Consider the following 13,641-nt stretch of genomic DNA (forward strand, 5'->3'; position numbering starts at 1 on the left):
CACAACAAATTTGAACTGTACATGTAGTGAGCAGCTGAAGGTATAAACTACATGTAATTCAATAAAAAAAGACCTCGAATTATGCAGACTTTTAAAAGAAGTTAGTTCGTAGTGACCATAGCAACTACAAGCAGCCAGAACTGAAATGCCCATAGTTTCCAAAGATTACCAGCATTTTCAAGTTTGTTTTTAGTGAAAGTGTATGCAAAGTTGAAGCATACGGTAGATACTAAAACAAGTCTAAATCGTGCAGATCACATAACAGTTTTAAAAAGTACTACTTTGTTTTCCACTTTTTGATGGGAAAGTGAAAGAATTCGCCTCATTCAGGCAATGCTCCTTGGGAATCATTGTACGCTTTGGGTTGCAGGGTTTTGTTCAAGCAAACATGTAATCCTTTTTAAATGAGTGTGCGTTCTCGCGGGGCCATTTGCTTCATTAGTTTGAAGGTGACAGCCATTAGTGTTTCCGTAGATCAATTTAATCAATGTCTCGGTTCTTAGAAGTACGCATACAGATTCGCCTGTGCATGATCAGTAGCAATCCTCACATGGCATTGTTTATTGTAACTGTGGCATTATTTATTGTTACGCCATACATTTATGTCATACGAAATGCGGTAGGACAAATCTCAAATGAGTTCAGAGAACTTGGGGGAGGTTGAAGATGTGCGAGTTTGTTTCTGCATACAGTAGGGGACGTTGAACAATAGAGGAAAATAGGGTCCCCGATCTCCCGAAGGTCCCCAGTTTACAATCATGTACAAAACATATGGGAGGTCTTCCTAAAAAGTTATACGAATAAAAGAGGGACAATAGGGGATCCCCGATTGCAGGCAAATACATAAATGCGTATATGTACCCCCATTCCATGCACATATGTATTGTAGCAGGTATCAAAATACAAAATCTGGCTTTTCACGTTTAAGAGAATGTACTTCAGAGGCAGAAATTTGTTTATACAGAAATGTCCAAAGCTTCTATTGTGGAAATATGGAAATATCCATGGTAGCAATGTTGGACATCTACTGTTTCAGTGGTAGAATTTATGTCCAAAAGAATGGGAAAAAAAGGTTTTTTTGGTAATTGAAAACACAAATTGAAAATGTATAGAAATAAAAATTGATTTTGTTGAAGAGCACAGGAAACACAACATTAAGCAAATTTGGCCAAGGTAATATGTAAGTTTATACAATCTTACATGAAGCTTGTTTTGACATGTTAAACTTTAAAGAATATTTATAAGCAAAAATTCATGTAGTAAACACAAGCAGCATAATTCCTTTTTCTTTCTGGTTCATTTCGCGCCATCGTCCTCGTCCTGATGCCGCTGGCCAGCAGATCTGATTATAACCCCTGAGTGTCTGTAATTGGGTTTGCTACCTGACCTAGACACCATTATCTGTTGGTTGGTGTCTCCAGGCGTCTGTTTGTCTGATGGGGGGGGGGGGGTAGTAAGGCATGATAGAGAGGCTTTAGGGGTAGGTATGATGTGTTGTGGGGTTGATTGGGTGGTAGCATGGAAGATTGTGATTGTTTTTCCGAATTGAAAGCAAGTCCTTGAGGTATTCATTAATTCATCTCCCTTAAATTTGGCCTTAAAATGTACTGTCCAGTGTACAGAATGTGGCAGTCCCCTTGACATCTTTCACTAGGTTATGGACAGTGTCCGGTAAAAGGATTACAGAGTAAGGGGGAAGAAATTAAATAGATTGGAATTCCTGCCATTTTGAAATTGAAATGTGGTCGCATAAAATTTGAAATGCATAATTCGAGGACAACAGTATCGTGCATGTTGAATGCAAGATTTGTCTTTTTTAAAAACAAACATTACTTTGTAGCGCCATACTGTTCAAACAACTTGTCAGTATTTGATGTGAGAAAGCAGGGTAGCCCCGTCATATACACATAATGTAGATGTTCTGATTGGCATTATATCTATTTGCAAATGGCTCTTATACTGGTATTATTTTCTGTATATGGTTCATCTAAGCATGTCTGCACTGTGTGTTTAGCTTTGGAGCCCAGAAAGCTGCAGTGGAAAGTGAAACCATGTTGAAATGTTTACACAGTTGCTGAATGTAAACATTTCACATTTGATAGCTTCCTTTCATCGAGTGGCATCTTGTATGTGTACATTTAACACGTTGACTGCCGACTACCAATAATCGACTACCAATATAGTCGTACTTGACAGGCGTACCAGATGCCACTACGAGGATACTTGTAGTAAAATAAAAGCTTTTGTATTGTAAACTGAATATACTGGTGTCACTGAAAACGCAACAAATTCGCTGCGGGCAGTTGTACTGCCGATATCAGAATTTTTAATAATGGATATCGGGAATCCAATATCAGGAATATTCGATATATCGATTATCCCATGTAAAAGTGAAATAAAAAGATGACACTTTGATTTAAAAACAAACAAACAAACAAACAAAAACAATCTAAAGTCCCAATTTGCCACGGCTTTCTCTGGAGCATATTGCTCAAACTTTTTAAAACAAATCTCATCACTGAGAGTTAAACACAAACGTTAAACACAAAGTAAAAGCTCAAACGGGAGATTTATTTTGACGATAATCTGACGCCTTTGATGTTTTCGGTATCATTACCTCAGTATTGAAAAATTTGATATTTCGATATGATTTAAAAACTGCTTTTGGGGATATCGATATAAATAATATCAAGTAATCGAGAAGTTGAGAACAAAATTCGGTCGCACATGGATATGAAACTAAAAGTCTTTATCAATTATGTTACAAAACCAAACAAGAATCCCATGTTTACAATTGTTTATACAGCAGTAGCAAGGTTTATTTATGCAAAACTATTTTTGGAAATTCCATATTTGTTAGCCTATATTATTCTAGCCTATATTATTAGTCATCGTAGTCATGTTAAGAGTGCATTTGCTATGTACGTGTACTTTTATTTTTTAAGGGCAAATGCATGCATTGACGTGATTTTTTGTTAGACTGCTAAAATGTTGCCAGTGATTTGAATAATACAGGGTGAGACAAAAAAAGGGAAACCCAAATGCCGGGACTATTGTTTTAGTGAAGTTCTGCATGTAGCACTTTCCAAATCTAGGATATGAAAGCCCAATTCATGGCTTTCTTTTAGTACAAGAATCATTCAAAACACTCATGTACTTTTCAAGTTACGGAATGTTAAACGCAATCACCGTTTTAAAGTTCTGTCCACGGATCACAAAAAGGTAAGTGTTCTTTCAGCAAAACGATTACAAATCACATATGGATGTGTGTGAGTGGTTTTCGTTTTGCTGAAAGAACGCACACCTTTTTTTGTGATCCGTGGACATAACTTTAAAATGGTGGTTGTATTAAATTCCGTAACTTGAAAAGTACATGAGTGATTTGAATGATTCTTGTACTGAAAGAAAGCTTATGAATTGGGCTTTCATATGCTAGATTTTGAAAGTGCTACATGCAAAACTTCACTAAAAAATGATCCCGACATTTGGGTTTTGCTTTTTTTGACTCACCCTGTATGATCCGGCCATGCACGGATTGAAAGAATAACAACACAGATTCATACTTGCAGTCACTCAGCCATACTATTCAAATGCAGATAAAAAATTATGGACTATTTTTATAATTCTGTTCCTATCGCCACTGTGCATGTGCTGTTAGAGTGCTCTTTAAATAACGTAGTAAATATACTCTCAAGTGCATATTTATGAGTTTAGATATGAAGGTACCGGTAGGAGTAAAATGACAATTCTCATAAAAATCACGGAAGTAATGGATGGCGAGTGCGTGTACTTTATCAAAGCTGGTCGTAAATAACTCTTGCAGTTTTTTAGTAAAAAAAACAAGACCTGCTAATTTTTGTGTGTGTGAGGAAATGGAGGAAAATGCATCATTTCTGTTTACTACAACTGTAGATATGTCAAGCATGCTGTGAGAGATCAATGCAAAGTATTTTTACTTTTGTACATGTGCGTGTATGTGTTGAAAATGCCTAAAACGAACTGAAGCTAATAACTTTGTTTTGTTATAGAAAAAGAAACAAACTCTAAAAAGTGGATTTTGGAAATTTGATATAAATCAAATCAGGTTTTGCCCTTCACCGACGTATAAACACTGTATACTCAGTGTGTTACCTCCCGAGTGAAAGTTGGAAAAAATCACTCGGGTGGGACTCGAACCCATGGCCTCCTGCTTTCTAGTGCAGATGTCTTACCACTCGACCACCGAGCAAAGGGGATTGGTTGGCTGGTTCGAATCTGATGTACATCATGAAGGGCAAATCCTAATTTGATTTACATCAGCCCGACGCAAAAATTCCATCTCATGAATAATGTGTAATAAATTACTGTATACAATGCACCAATTTTAAGAGAAAATCTGTTCTGAGTTGGATCACTGGCTCTTGACCAAATTGTACCGGTAGCATAACATGTACGTTTAACATGTTTGGAAACCTCACTGTAAAATGAAGCAAGTTTTACTGAGTGTAATTAATTAGTGAAAAGTAGCCAGTCCGAATATTCATTTCTATTAAATATCTACATGTTTCTGTCTTTCATACAGCCCCACCTGGAGTCCTGTGCATACAACATGGCCGCCTGCACAGAGTGCTCGGCGATGGTTGCTAGGAACCATTTGAAGGACCATCGACAGTTTGACTGTCCTAAGAGAAATACGACATGTGAGTTCTGTGGTGGTCAGTTCCCTGGACAGAGAATGGAGGTAGGAAAAGGAATCACTTTTACTCATTTTACGACTGATACAAATTTGCTTACCAAAAAAGGTTATTTGGCCGGCAAGCTGGCTGGTTAGCTGGCTGGTCAGCAGAATTAGTTGAACAATAGAATTTGTAGTTGGGAAGTAAAGCTGGTAATGTTTTCTCAGACTTTAAGCCCTAAAAGGGCCGAGGGGTGGAATCCGCCCCCCCCCCCCTTCAACTTTTTCCACGATAGCCTTGAAATTCTTTGTTTGTTCGCGACCCGAGCTGTTATGAATTTTTAGCCTCAAGCCTTGCGCATCCTTTGATACCAAAACATAAAAATCGGACCACGGGTTGCCGCACAGCAAAAAAATTTCCGGCGCTTAACTGAATTTTCCCACATACGTCTTATACACAGAGCAGAATTACCATTTGTACATATGAATAATTCCAAAACCCTTTGACCTATAGTCCTGAAATTTCTTGGGTATGTTCATGATGTGATGAGTTGCTCTATGCATGTACTGAGTTTCAACATTTTTCATCACTGGATGGCCGAGATATTAGGTCAGGGAGATATCAGAGAAAACTCAGAGAAATTTGTTTTGATAAAGTGCTGGAAACCCTCTATTATGTGGTTATAACGCTTAAAGTGCACTATAATGAATATCCAAGATTTTTTTTCCTTGCAACAAAACACTGAATGTTTTAACAGTTTGTTTGCATTTTCACTTTGCCCTTTGTCACAGCATCATACGGGGCGATGCCAGCTCGAAGTCGTCTTCTGTGAAAACAAGTGTGGGGCTCAGCTGCAACGCAGATACATCAACGCTCACATGATGAACGAATGCCCCAAGAGACAGATACCGTGCAAATACTGCAGCAAAGAATTCATCTTTGATACATTACAGGTAAGATGGGTATAATTAACGAGAAGGGGGTGGGGCTATGTCTGTTTGGTAGGGGGAATAATCTTTTGTTTTATACCAGTAGATGGATGATTTTACAAATTTGGGGTCCACTTTTTGTGTGTCGGTGTTACGTCAGACATCTAGGATTTTATAATTCCGATGCACTCCTTAACCTGAACTTCCTAGTGTCTTTTACTAAGTACTGGACCAAGTCCGCCAAAATCCATCACTGACCCCTGTTTCAGATAATGCATTAGGACCAAATCCGCTGAAATCCACCACAAGACCACCGCTACCATGACTACTATACATGTAGATGGATTTTGATGGACTTGGTACTCATTGCTTGCCTATGAAAATCCCCGAAATGGGGGGTGGATTTGGATGGATTTGGGAAGGTTAGGGTTAATGCAGTTGTCCTCCAAGAGTGAATGTGAATAACAAACTACCTACCCGACAAATAGAAATTGTTTGTGGTCATTCTTTATGATACTTGAATGGCAAATTACAAAGTACCAAGGTAACAGGGACAGGAAAAACGTCGCACTTTGGACCCTGAATTTGTAGAATCACCGGCATACGCAACCCACAAAACTGCTAGATTTTTGCTTGTTTGTTTGTTGTTTTTTACGAAATTCCCCTTGATCTAATTGGACATTACATCATCAAGTTGTCGTGCCTAAAAAATAAATCCCAGAATTTGGCTTTCATGTTTTCAGTAATTAAAAAGGGTTTAGTCAGCCACCATTGTTAATATAAAGCAAGTCTGCAGCTTTTCTTGGCCTGGCAATCAACTTTCCACGTATGTGTTATTTTTTTGTGACTACCAAGTTAAAAAAAAAAGTTGCCACTATCATCCAGGCCACAGGAAAAAGTACAGCACACCTACATTAAAAGAGTCAACCCCAATAGTCAAAAAAAGAAAAAAAATATGTTCTTTCAGGGGTGTGATTTTTCCGGATTTTTCCGGATTTCCGGATTTTTATCTAACGTCTGCGGAATTGTTTTGCAGATTCCGGATTTTTAACGTTTTCTGTTTCCGTAATAATATCGCCCAAAAACTTCTGGCGAAATATAGGCTCTAATTTACGATAATGGATGGACTGGTGACAAGTCTAATGCAGTGCGGTCAAGAACCTAATAGACAATAATGCAGTATGCGCAGTGGAGTACTTGAGGACCAGACTAAAAATAATTTTCAATGGGTTTGCAGCACCTCGTGTTTGTATATCGCGTGTGGGTGTGTGTGAGTTTGTCTTACATACGCAGTGTGGACTTCCGAACAAAAGACGTCCACATAATGTAGGTAGCACCGACGTTGTGTGGACTTACCCCACGTCCACACAGTGTTTCCCCATTTCTGGAAAACAGGTTTAGAGGCATTTTTGGGTTAGGTTTATCTGTAGCAGAATGAAGAGAAACACTAAAGGGAATCATAGAAAAAAAATTGGGTTGAAAGAGTTTTCACAGTTTGAGAAAAATGAGTTTTTTCACTGGTTTTTCTTAACTACACGAAAGCAATGGAAAGTCCACACTAGTCATGTGAAACAAGTATGGGTGTGTGTGTATTGTGCATGTAGTGTGCAGTGACGATCGTGTGCTAGCAATTCGCAAACACATTGGTGTCAATATTGCCGCGATTTTGTCAAGGAATTCAAGAGTATGGCTGGAAGAACTGGTAATAAAGTGTCACTGTGGATGGAAATCAGTTTGAGCTGCAGTAGTGCTTTGAAAAATAGCCACCACCAACACAAAATTTCAAAAATGTTTTGGAAGCCTGGGGCTGGGACTGGAGTTTAAAGTAAGATTAAACTTTTTTCAGCACCGTTCATATTGTTTTGTGTGAATCGTTTCTCTCTGCAACATGCAAAAGTAATAACATCACACACAGAAAAAGCCTTTATGAATCAATCACATATGGATTATATTATTTAATGACCAGACGTTTTTTCTTAATTTTTCCCCCATTTGTTTTCTTTACTGAAGCGACAAAATTTGCTAACATTACAGAAATTACAGATACAGTACATAAAATGTACATGCCCTAGGCCTATATATGGACATACGTGCATGCATATGTATACATGTACATCTATACAAGTACATGTACAATAATACATGCACATGTACATGTACATGTACATGTATATTACATGTCAACCGAAGTTCGTGGATTTTTCATTTTTGTCCAATCACACCCCTGGTTCTTTATTCGCCTCGGGCAAAACCACAGCTTTTCCGGCGTGCATTTAACTTACGCGTCTCTTTTGCTTTGAAAAAAAATAAAACATGGACAAGTTTATAATAGTTAATAATAGTCTTCTGTGGAGGGATCAACTGACTCCGTGAACCCATCTCCCGCAGAGATACCCCAGCCTGCCCCATATAACAATGATCCAGTTTTAGTTCACTTTCTCAATAAACGGCTCATTTGTTATCTCCATTGTACCGGTATCTATACACGTAGAAAAGTTGCCTTGACAGAGACTAATGTTCAGAGGAACTGAACCGAGACTGGCCTTGTCTAACTTGGGCATTTAGGAGTACCGCGCGACTGGGCTTTAGACAACCCCCAAGTCGGACTTTCTTCAAATAAACGGCCAGCACATTCAACAAGCTTGCCCTAATTAGCTTGTAAAATATATGTTGTAAGGCTAGTTGAACTGATCCTAAACTACAACGTTGAAAAAGGCTGGGCAGTCATGAAAAAAAAGCTAATTTCACTAACAAAAAAAAGTTTCCCACCTGCTTTTATAATAGGTTGAAAAAAATATATTTTAAAACCATTTTTATTCCCTAGTCTGGTTCCCTAGACAAGACAATTATTCCCGATGCCCATGCCTAAATTGTAGGTCAGGCAGCCTCCGTGGCTAAAAATCAACTTAACGACATTGACGGCCCTTTTCAAAGCTCGGCTTCGTTTCCGATTTCGCTTTATCACTTTTGTCACAAATTTGTAAATGAATCACTTGCTTTGTAATATTATACAGTTATGATAATACAGTTTGATATTTCTGTAAGATAACATTGACTAATGTTGATCTGGAATCTTCAAAATTAGGCACCCAAATAGCACTGTTAGCAGGCGGAGCCGAATGAAGACCGAGTTTTGGAAAATCTTGGTAACGGTCGTCAAATTCAAAATAGTACATGACGCAGCAAAAGTTCGCCCATACAATCCGAGTATACTTGATGCACAAAATCGTCGTTGAATTTCAAGTTTTCTTAATGAAAGCAATGAATATTAATTATCAACTCATTTTAAAAAGTTGTTAATCAGCAATTAGCAGTTAATTAAACCTATATTATACTCGGAAATACTCGGGCGCTATCCAATTGTCGACGAAATGAACTCGGCAAACTTCGGACATTTTCAGAAAAAGGAGGAATTCCTCCTGTTTTAGTCACGTGACGTACATAGTATTACAATGTATTACCGGAGGCTACCTGACCTAAGATTCATCAGGAAAAGTCAGAATCTTTTGGTCTGGGAACTAGGCCTGGGCGACTATCAAATTTCAATAGTCGCGGCGACTATCAATAAATAGTCGCGACTAGTGGACTAGTCACCACTAATTGCATTGTTTATTTATCCATTAAAACCACTGATAAGGCGTCCGTGGATCTGCGTTTGCATAACACAAAGGGATACCCACACACTAGGCTTACCACACGCCGGCCCCACACAGCATTTCTACACTAACCAGTCGGTGGAATATCATTTTTTTTTTTTTTTTTTTACGTATTATGAATACCCCCCGTAGAACCGCGCCTGCCCCGCACATGAAAAATTAACAAAACGTCAGCCTTTTAAGGAAGGAGGAACTACCATGTGGTTTTGGATCCCAGGCTTGAATCAGACCAGGGCCCCGCACATGAAAAATGAACAAAACGTCAGCCTTTCAATTCAAGGAAGGAGGAACTATCACATGGTTTTGGATCCCACACGTGATAATAAATCGGACCAGGGCCCCGCACATGAAAAATGAACAAAACGTCAGCCTTTCAATTCAAGGAAGGAGGAACTACCACATGGTTTTGGATCCCACACTTGATCGGACCAGGGCCCCCGCACATGAAAAATGAACAAAACGTCAGCCTTTCAAGGAAAGAGGAGCTACCACATGGTTTTGGATCCATCAATTGTAAAAGTGTGGCAAAAGAAAAGTATGTTTTGGAAAGCCATAGTTAAAACAATTCATTGTCAAAGTTATGCTACTTTACTACAGCTAGGTTTCCAATACACATTGTAAATGTACATGATATGGCCATAATGTTCTAATTTAGACCAACCCTTAAAACACTATAGACCCCTATTTGGTACTTCCATTGTCACTGCATGTACATGTAAAGAATAAAAAAAATAAAAAAACAGTTTTCAGTTATGACACTCTGTGCAAAGGCATCTGTTCAATAGGGTAGTTTATTTTGTCTGTGCTTAAAAAGTTTGTGATGATTTTATTCAAAGACTCTGTTTGAACAGAAATCGTACATCTTGACCATTGCTTCAAACAAAAGAAACACATGATCACATTTCTAAGGCCAAGTAAAACAAATTAAAAATTATTTCCCGTCTGGGGTTTTGAAAAAAGGGAGGAGGCAGCCTTAATTTTTTTTCAAGATGGTGAATTTTTCAAGATGGATTATTCCAATTTCTTGATACTTTTGTGTCCATAGGGAGCTGTCACCCTTCTACCAGATTCTAAACATTCATCACTGCTCCACTTTTTTTTCTAAAAGCCCAAAAAAGACAAAAGATATTGCAAATGTATGATTAAAAAAAAAAAGTGGTGGTGGCCGGGAAAAAGAAGCAGGCAGGGACGATAAACTAGTTTATTTTATTACTTGGTCTAATACACTGACTAAACAAAAGAAGAGTTTAACAAGAACTCGGAACTCAAAGAGCCTTTCCTTCTGCATGGCTTAGTTAAATCATAATTGAGGTAATTTGTAAATTCTTCCCATTGCAGAGTCATCTCCATCAGTGTCCCCGGTACCCCGTCTGCTGCCCTAACCGCTGCGACTCGGCCAAGATCGCCAGGGAAGAGGTTGACAAACACATGAAGGATGCGTGTCCGTCTTCCATGGCTAGCTGCCCGTTCGTCCAACATGGCTGCAAACACAGGGTAAATTTCTTATTCTCCCCCCCCCCCCCCCCCTATTTATTTGGCCAGTCGAGTCATCACAAGTCCACCACATATCTAGTCGACAGTTAATCACAAGTTGATTATAAAGTGGGACCGACTGCTTTTCACCAACATTGGCAAAAGTTAGCAAAGCAACCAAAGCAAATGGTCTTCTGCTGTCTTTTCCAAAATGGCTGATACGCAACATAATCACAATGATTCTGTTGGGGTTGAAATTTTCCATTTTCTACATCCCAAGTAATTTCACATCCAGTCAGGATTAATATTTCGAGGATTTTAGGAGCTGTCCATACAATGACACTTGTAGGATTGGCATACAAAACAGGTCGCCGCCATTTTGATAAAAGTTTTTTGACGACATTACTGTTTCACTTGAGGTTGCCACGTCCGCAGGGTGTGACTGAGAAATGTAAATATGTTTGCATGACTGTAACGTGTCCCTACCCTTCAATGGCTTATTGTTACAAGCATTGTGTTGAATGCTTGCTAAGAACTTGTAAGAAAAACTTACAAGCTTACTCAGATGACCAGCAGAGTAAACTGTTACAAACGAAGCATCTCTTTGAATAAGCCATTCGCGAATAACCTATACCCTTTGCGAGTTACATTTGAATAACATCTGGTACACTGACTTGCTCATAATGCTTGGCACATTTTAACTTTGAATTCTCCCGACCAAAAACACTGTTGCTATATCACATGATTTGGGGCAAGCTCTTGCATAGTTGCTTAATTAAGAGACGCTCAGCACCAATACATTGTTCACAATGGGTGAGAATGGCACAAAGACACCAGACCATGCCGGAGCTGGGGGTTGCTACCATAAGGTTTGCCCGAATCACATGATAATGCAACAGTCTCTTTGGTCTGGAGAATTCAAAGTTCATTTGTGCAAAGCATTGAATCAAGTCAGGGTACCAGATGTTACTCGAATTTAATTCGTAAACAGCTTATTGCTTTGGTTTCCTACAAAATTAAGTGATCAGGTTTTCCTCCGATGGCTTCCCAAAACTCACAATACCTTTTTGAATACAATCAAGTCAAAAATATTGCTTTCAAGGTCCCTCAGCTCTTTCCCACAAAGTAAGTAAAGCTGGAATGATTAGAATATAAGAGTAAACAAAGAAATATGGAATTAAATGTTATGTTCTTTATCCATCCAGGGTCCAAGGTACACCATGGAAAGACATCTCAACGAGAACACGAAGGAGCACCTCAATCTGACGTGTCACGTCGTCCGCCGTCAACAGAAACAAATCCACGACCTCCGCGCGCAGCTAGACACTCTCTCCATAAACATGGACGGCAAGTTGCTCTGGAAGATCACAGACTATGCCTCCCGGTTTGCAAAATCCAAGCTGGAGGACGAGTACGAGCTCCGCAGTCCTGTCTTTGCAACCAGCCGTAACGGCTACAGGCTTCAGGTCTCCGCCTTCCCCAACGGCAACGGGTCCGGCGAGGGCACGCATCTGTCCATCTACATCCGGACGGTCAGCGGGGAGAACGATTCCCTTCTTCGTTGGCCCTTCATCCACCCCATCTCCTTCACCTTGCTTGACCAGGCCGAGGACGGACTGAAGCCGTCCCACGTCAAGGAGTGCTTCACCCCCGACCCAACTTGGAAGAACTTCCAGCGCCCAAGTAGGGATGTGTACACGCTCGGGTACGGCTACCCGACATTCGTCTCGCACGTTTTCCTCAAGACCAAGAACTACATCAAAGACGATACCCTTTTCATCAAAGTAGAGGTGGACTGCTCCAAGATTAACAACATCATTTGAAGAGAAATAGAGTCCAGCCATTGGTCAAACAGCCACTCGTTGCCTTGGCGACAGTGTAACCGTGGTGATGATTCTATACGAGCAAGACTTTGTCTTCAAAGGAATACTGTCAAAAGTTAACAACTTTGTCTGAAATTTATTCCAGTTTTGTTTTTGGGCGGTCGTCTTTGACACAGATATTCAGACCCAATGTGTAAAAACATTGTTCTTGTGTTTCTGCAAGACTTATGTCACATAACCAAATATAACTATAAAGAGTTGAACATTAACATTCATCCAACATACCTCACATATTGAAAAAGTAAGTTCTCAAAGCTTCATTAAAACATCTTTTTTGTACAGTTTGTACAAAACTGAAGACTTAGTTTTATGTTACCTATTGTGTTTAAAACCCATGTCTAAAAAAAATCTTTTCAGACGGGTGAACATATATAGACATCAAATTTCATTGGAAGTGAAAAAAAAGAAGTGTTTTGTAAGTTACTTGTACTTTCATGTAAAAAGAAATACCACCTATACATATAAGCTGCATTCTTCCATTAAATAAAATAACCTGTAAATATTACTTTTCAGTAATTTACAAAGGGAAATATGTGTTATATACTTACAGATCCAGAAAAGGATCCATTGTGAAGAAAGATGTATTTCTTTGAATAATGTTATGTCACTTTCTGAGTGATGAAAAATTATCCACAGACCAAAACCTGCCCTTACAGGGCGCTACACACACCTAGCAACAACTAGGGGCAAGTTCTAGCAAGGTCCAGTGGTTAACTAGTGGTTGATTTGTGACGTACCTTACGCCTGCGCACTAATAGCAACGTGCGAACGTCTCTTGTCAAACGCTGGTCAAAATGTCATCGCAAAATTCTGGATCCTGGCTCTCTGCTGTATGTTATGAATGCGTGCGGCTATTGGTTACCAACGATGCAACTAGGCCCAGTAGGCTGGTTCCAAATAGTTGACTAGCGTAGTCAACCACCGTTGACTAGACAGAGTTTGGGCTAACTTTAGTGGAACTATGGTTAACTTTTGGTCAACAATAGTTCTAGCGCGAACTTGCCCTATTGTGACATTTTCTGCATCTTCATGAATACATGTAGGC

At 39.2% G+C, this 13,641-nt stretch overlaps 1 protein-coding gene across 1 annotated transcript in view; it reads left to right on the forward strand.

Annotated features, from left to right (window-relative positions):
- The window catches only part of LOC119728368 (TNF receptor-associated factor 4-like), a 28,652-nt gene extending 15,248 nt beyond the window's left edge, over window positions 1-13,404 (forward strand). The window contains exons 4-7 of the mRNA XM_038200588.1: window positions 4,562-4,720; window positions 5,447-5,608; window positions 10,579-10,734; window positions 11,919-13,404. Coding sequence (XP_038056516.1) covers window positions 4,562-4,720; window positions 5,447-5,608; window positions 10,579-10,734; window positions 11,919-12,536 — 1,095 coding nt within the window. The 3' untranslated portion in view covers window positions 12,537-13,404. The remainder of the gene's footprint in view (window positions 1-4,561; window positions 4,721-5,446; window positions 5,609-10,578; window positions 10,735-11,918) is intronic.
- The last annotated feature ends 237 nt before the right edge of the window (window positions 13,405-13,641 follow it).

This window comes from Patiria miniata, unplaced genomic scaffold (genome assembly GCF_015706575.1).
Source record: "Patiria miniata isolate m_02_andy unplaced genomic scaffold, ASM1570657v1 HiC_scaffold_1, whole genome shotgun sequence".
NCBI lineage: Eukaryota > Metazoa > Echinodermata > Asteroidea > Valvatida > Asterinidae > Patiria > Patiria miniata.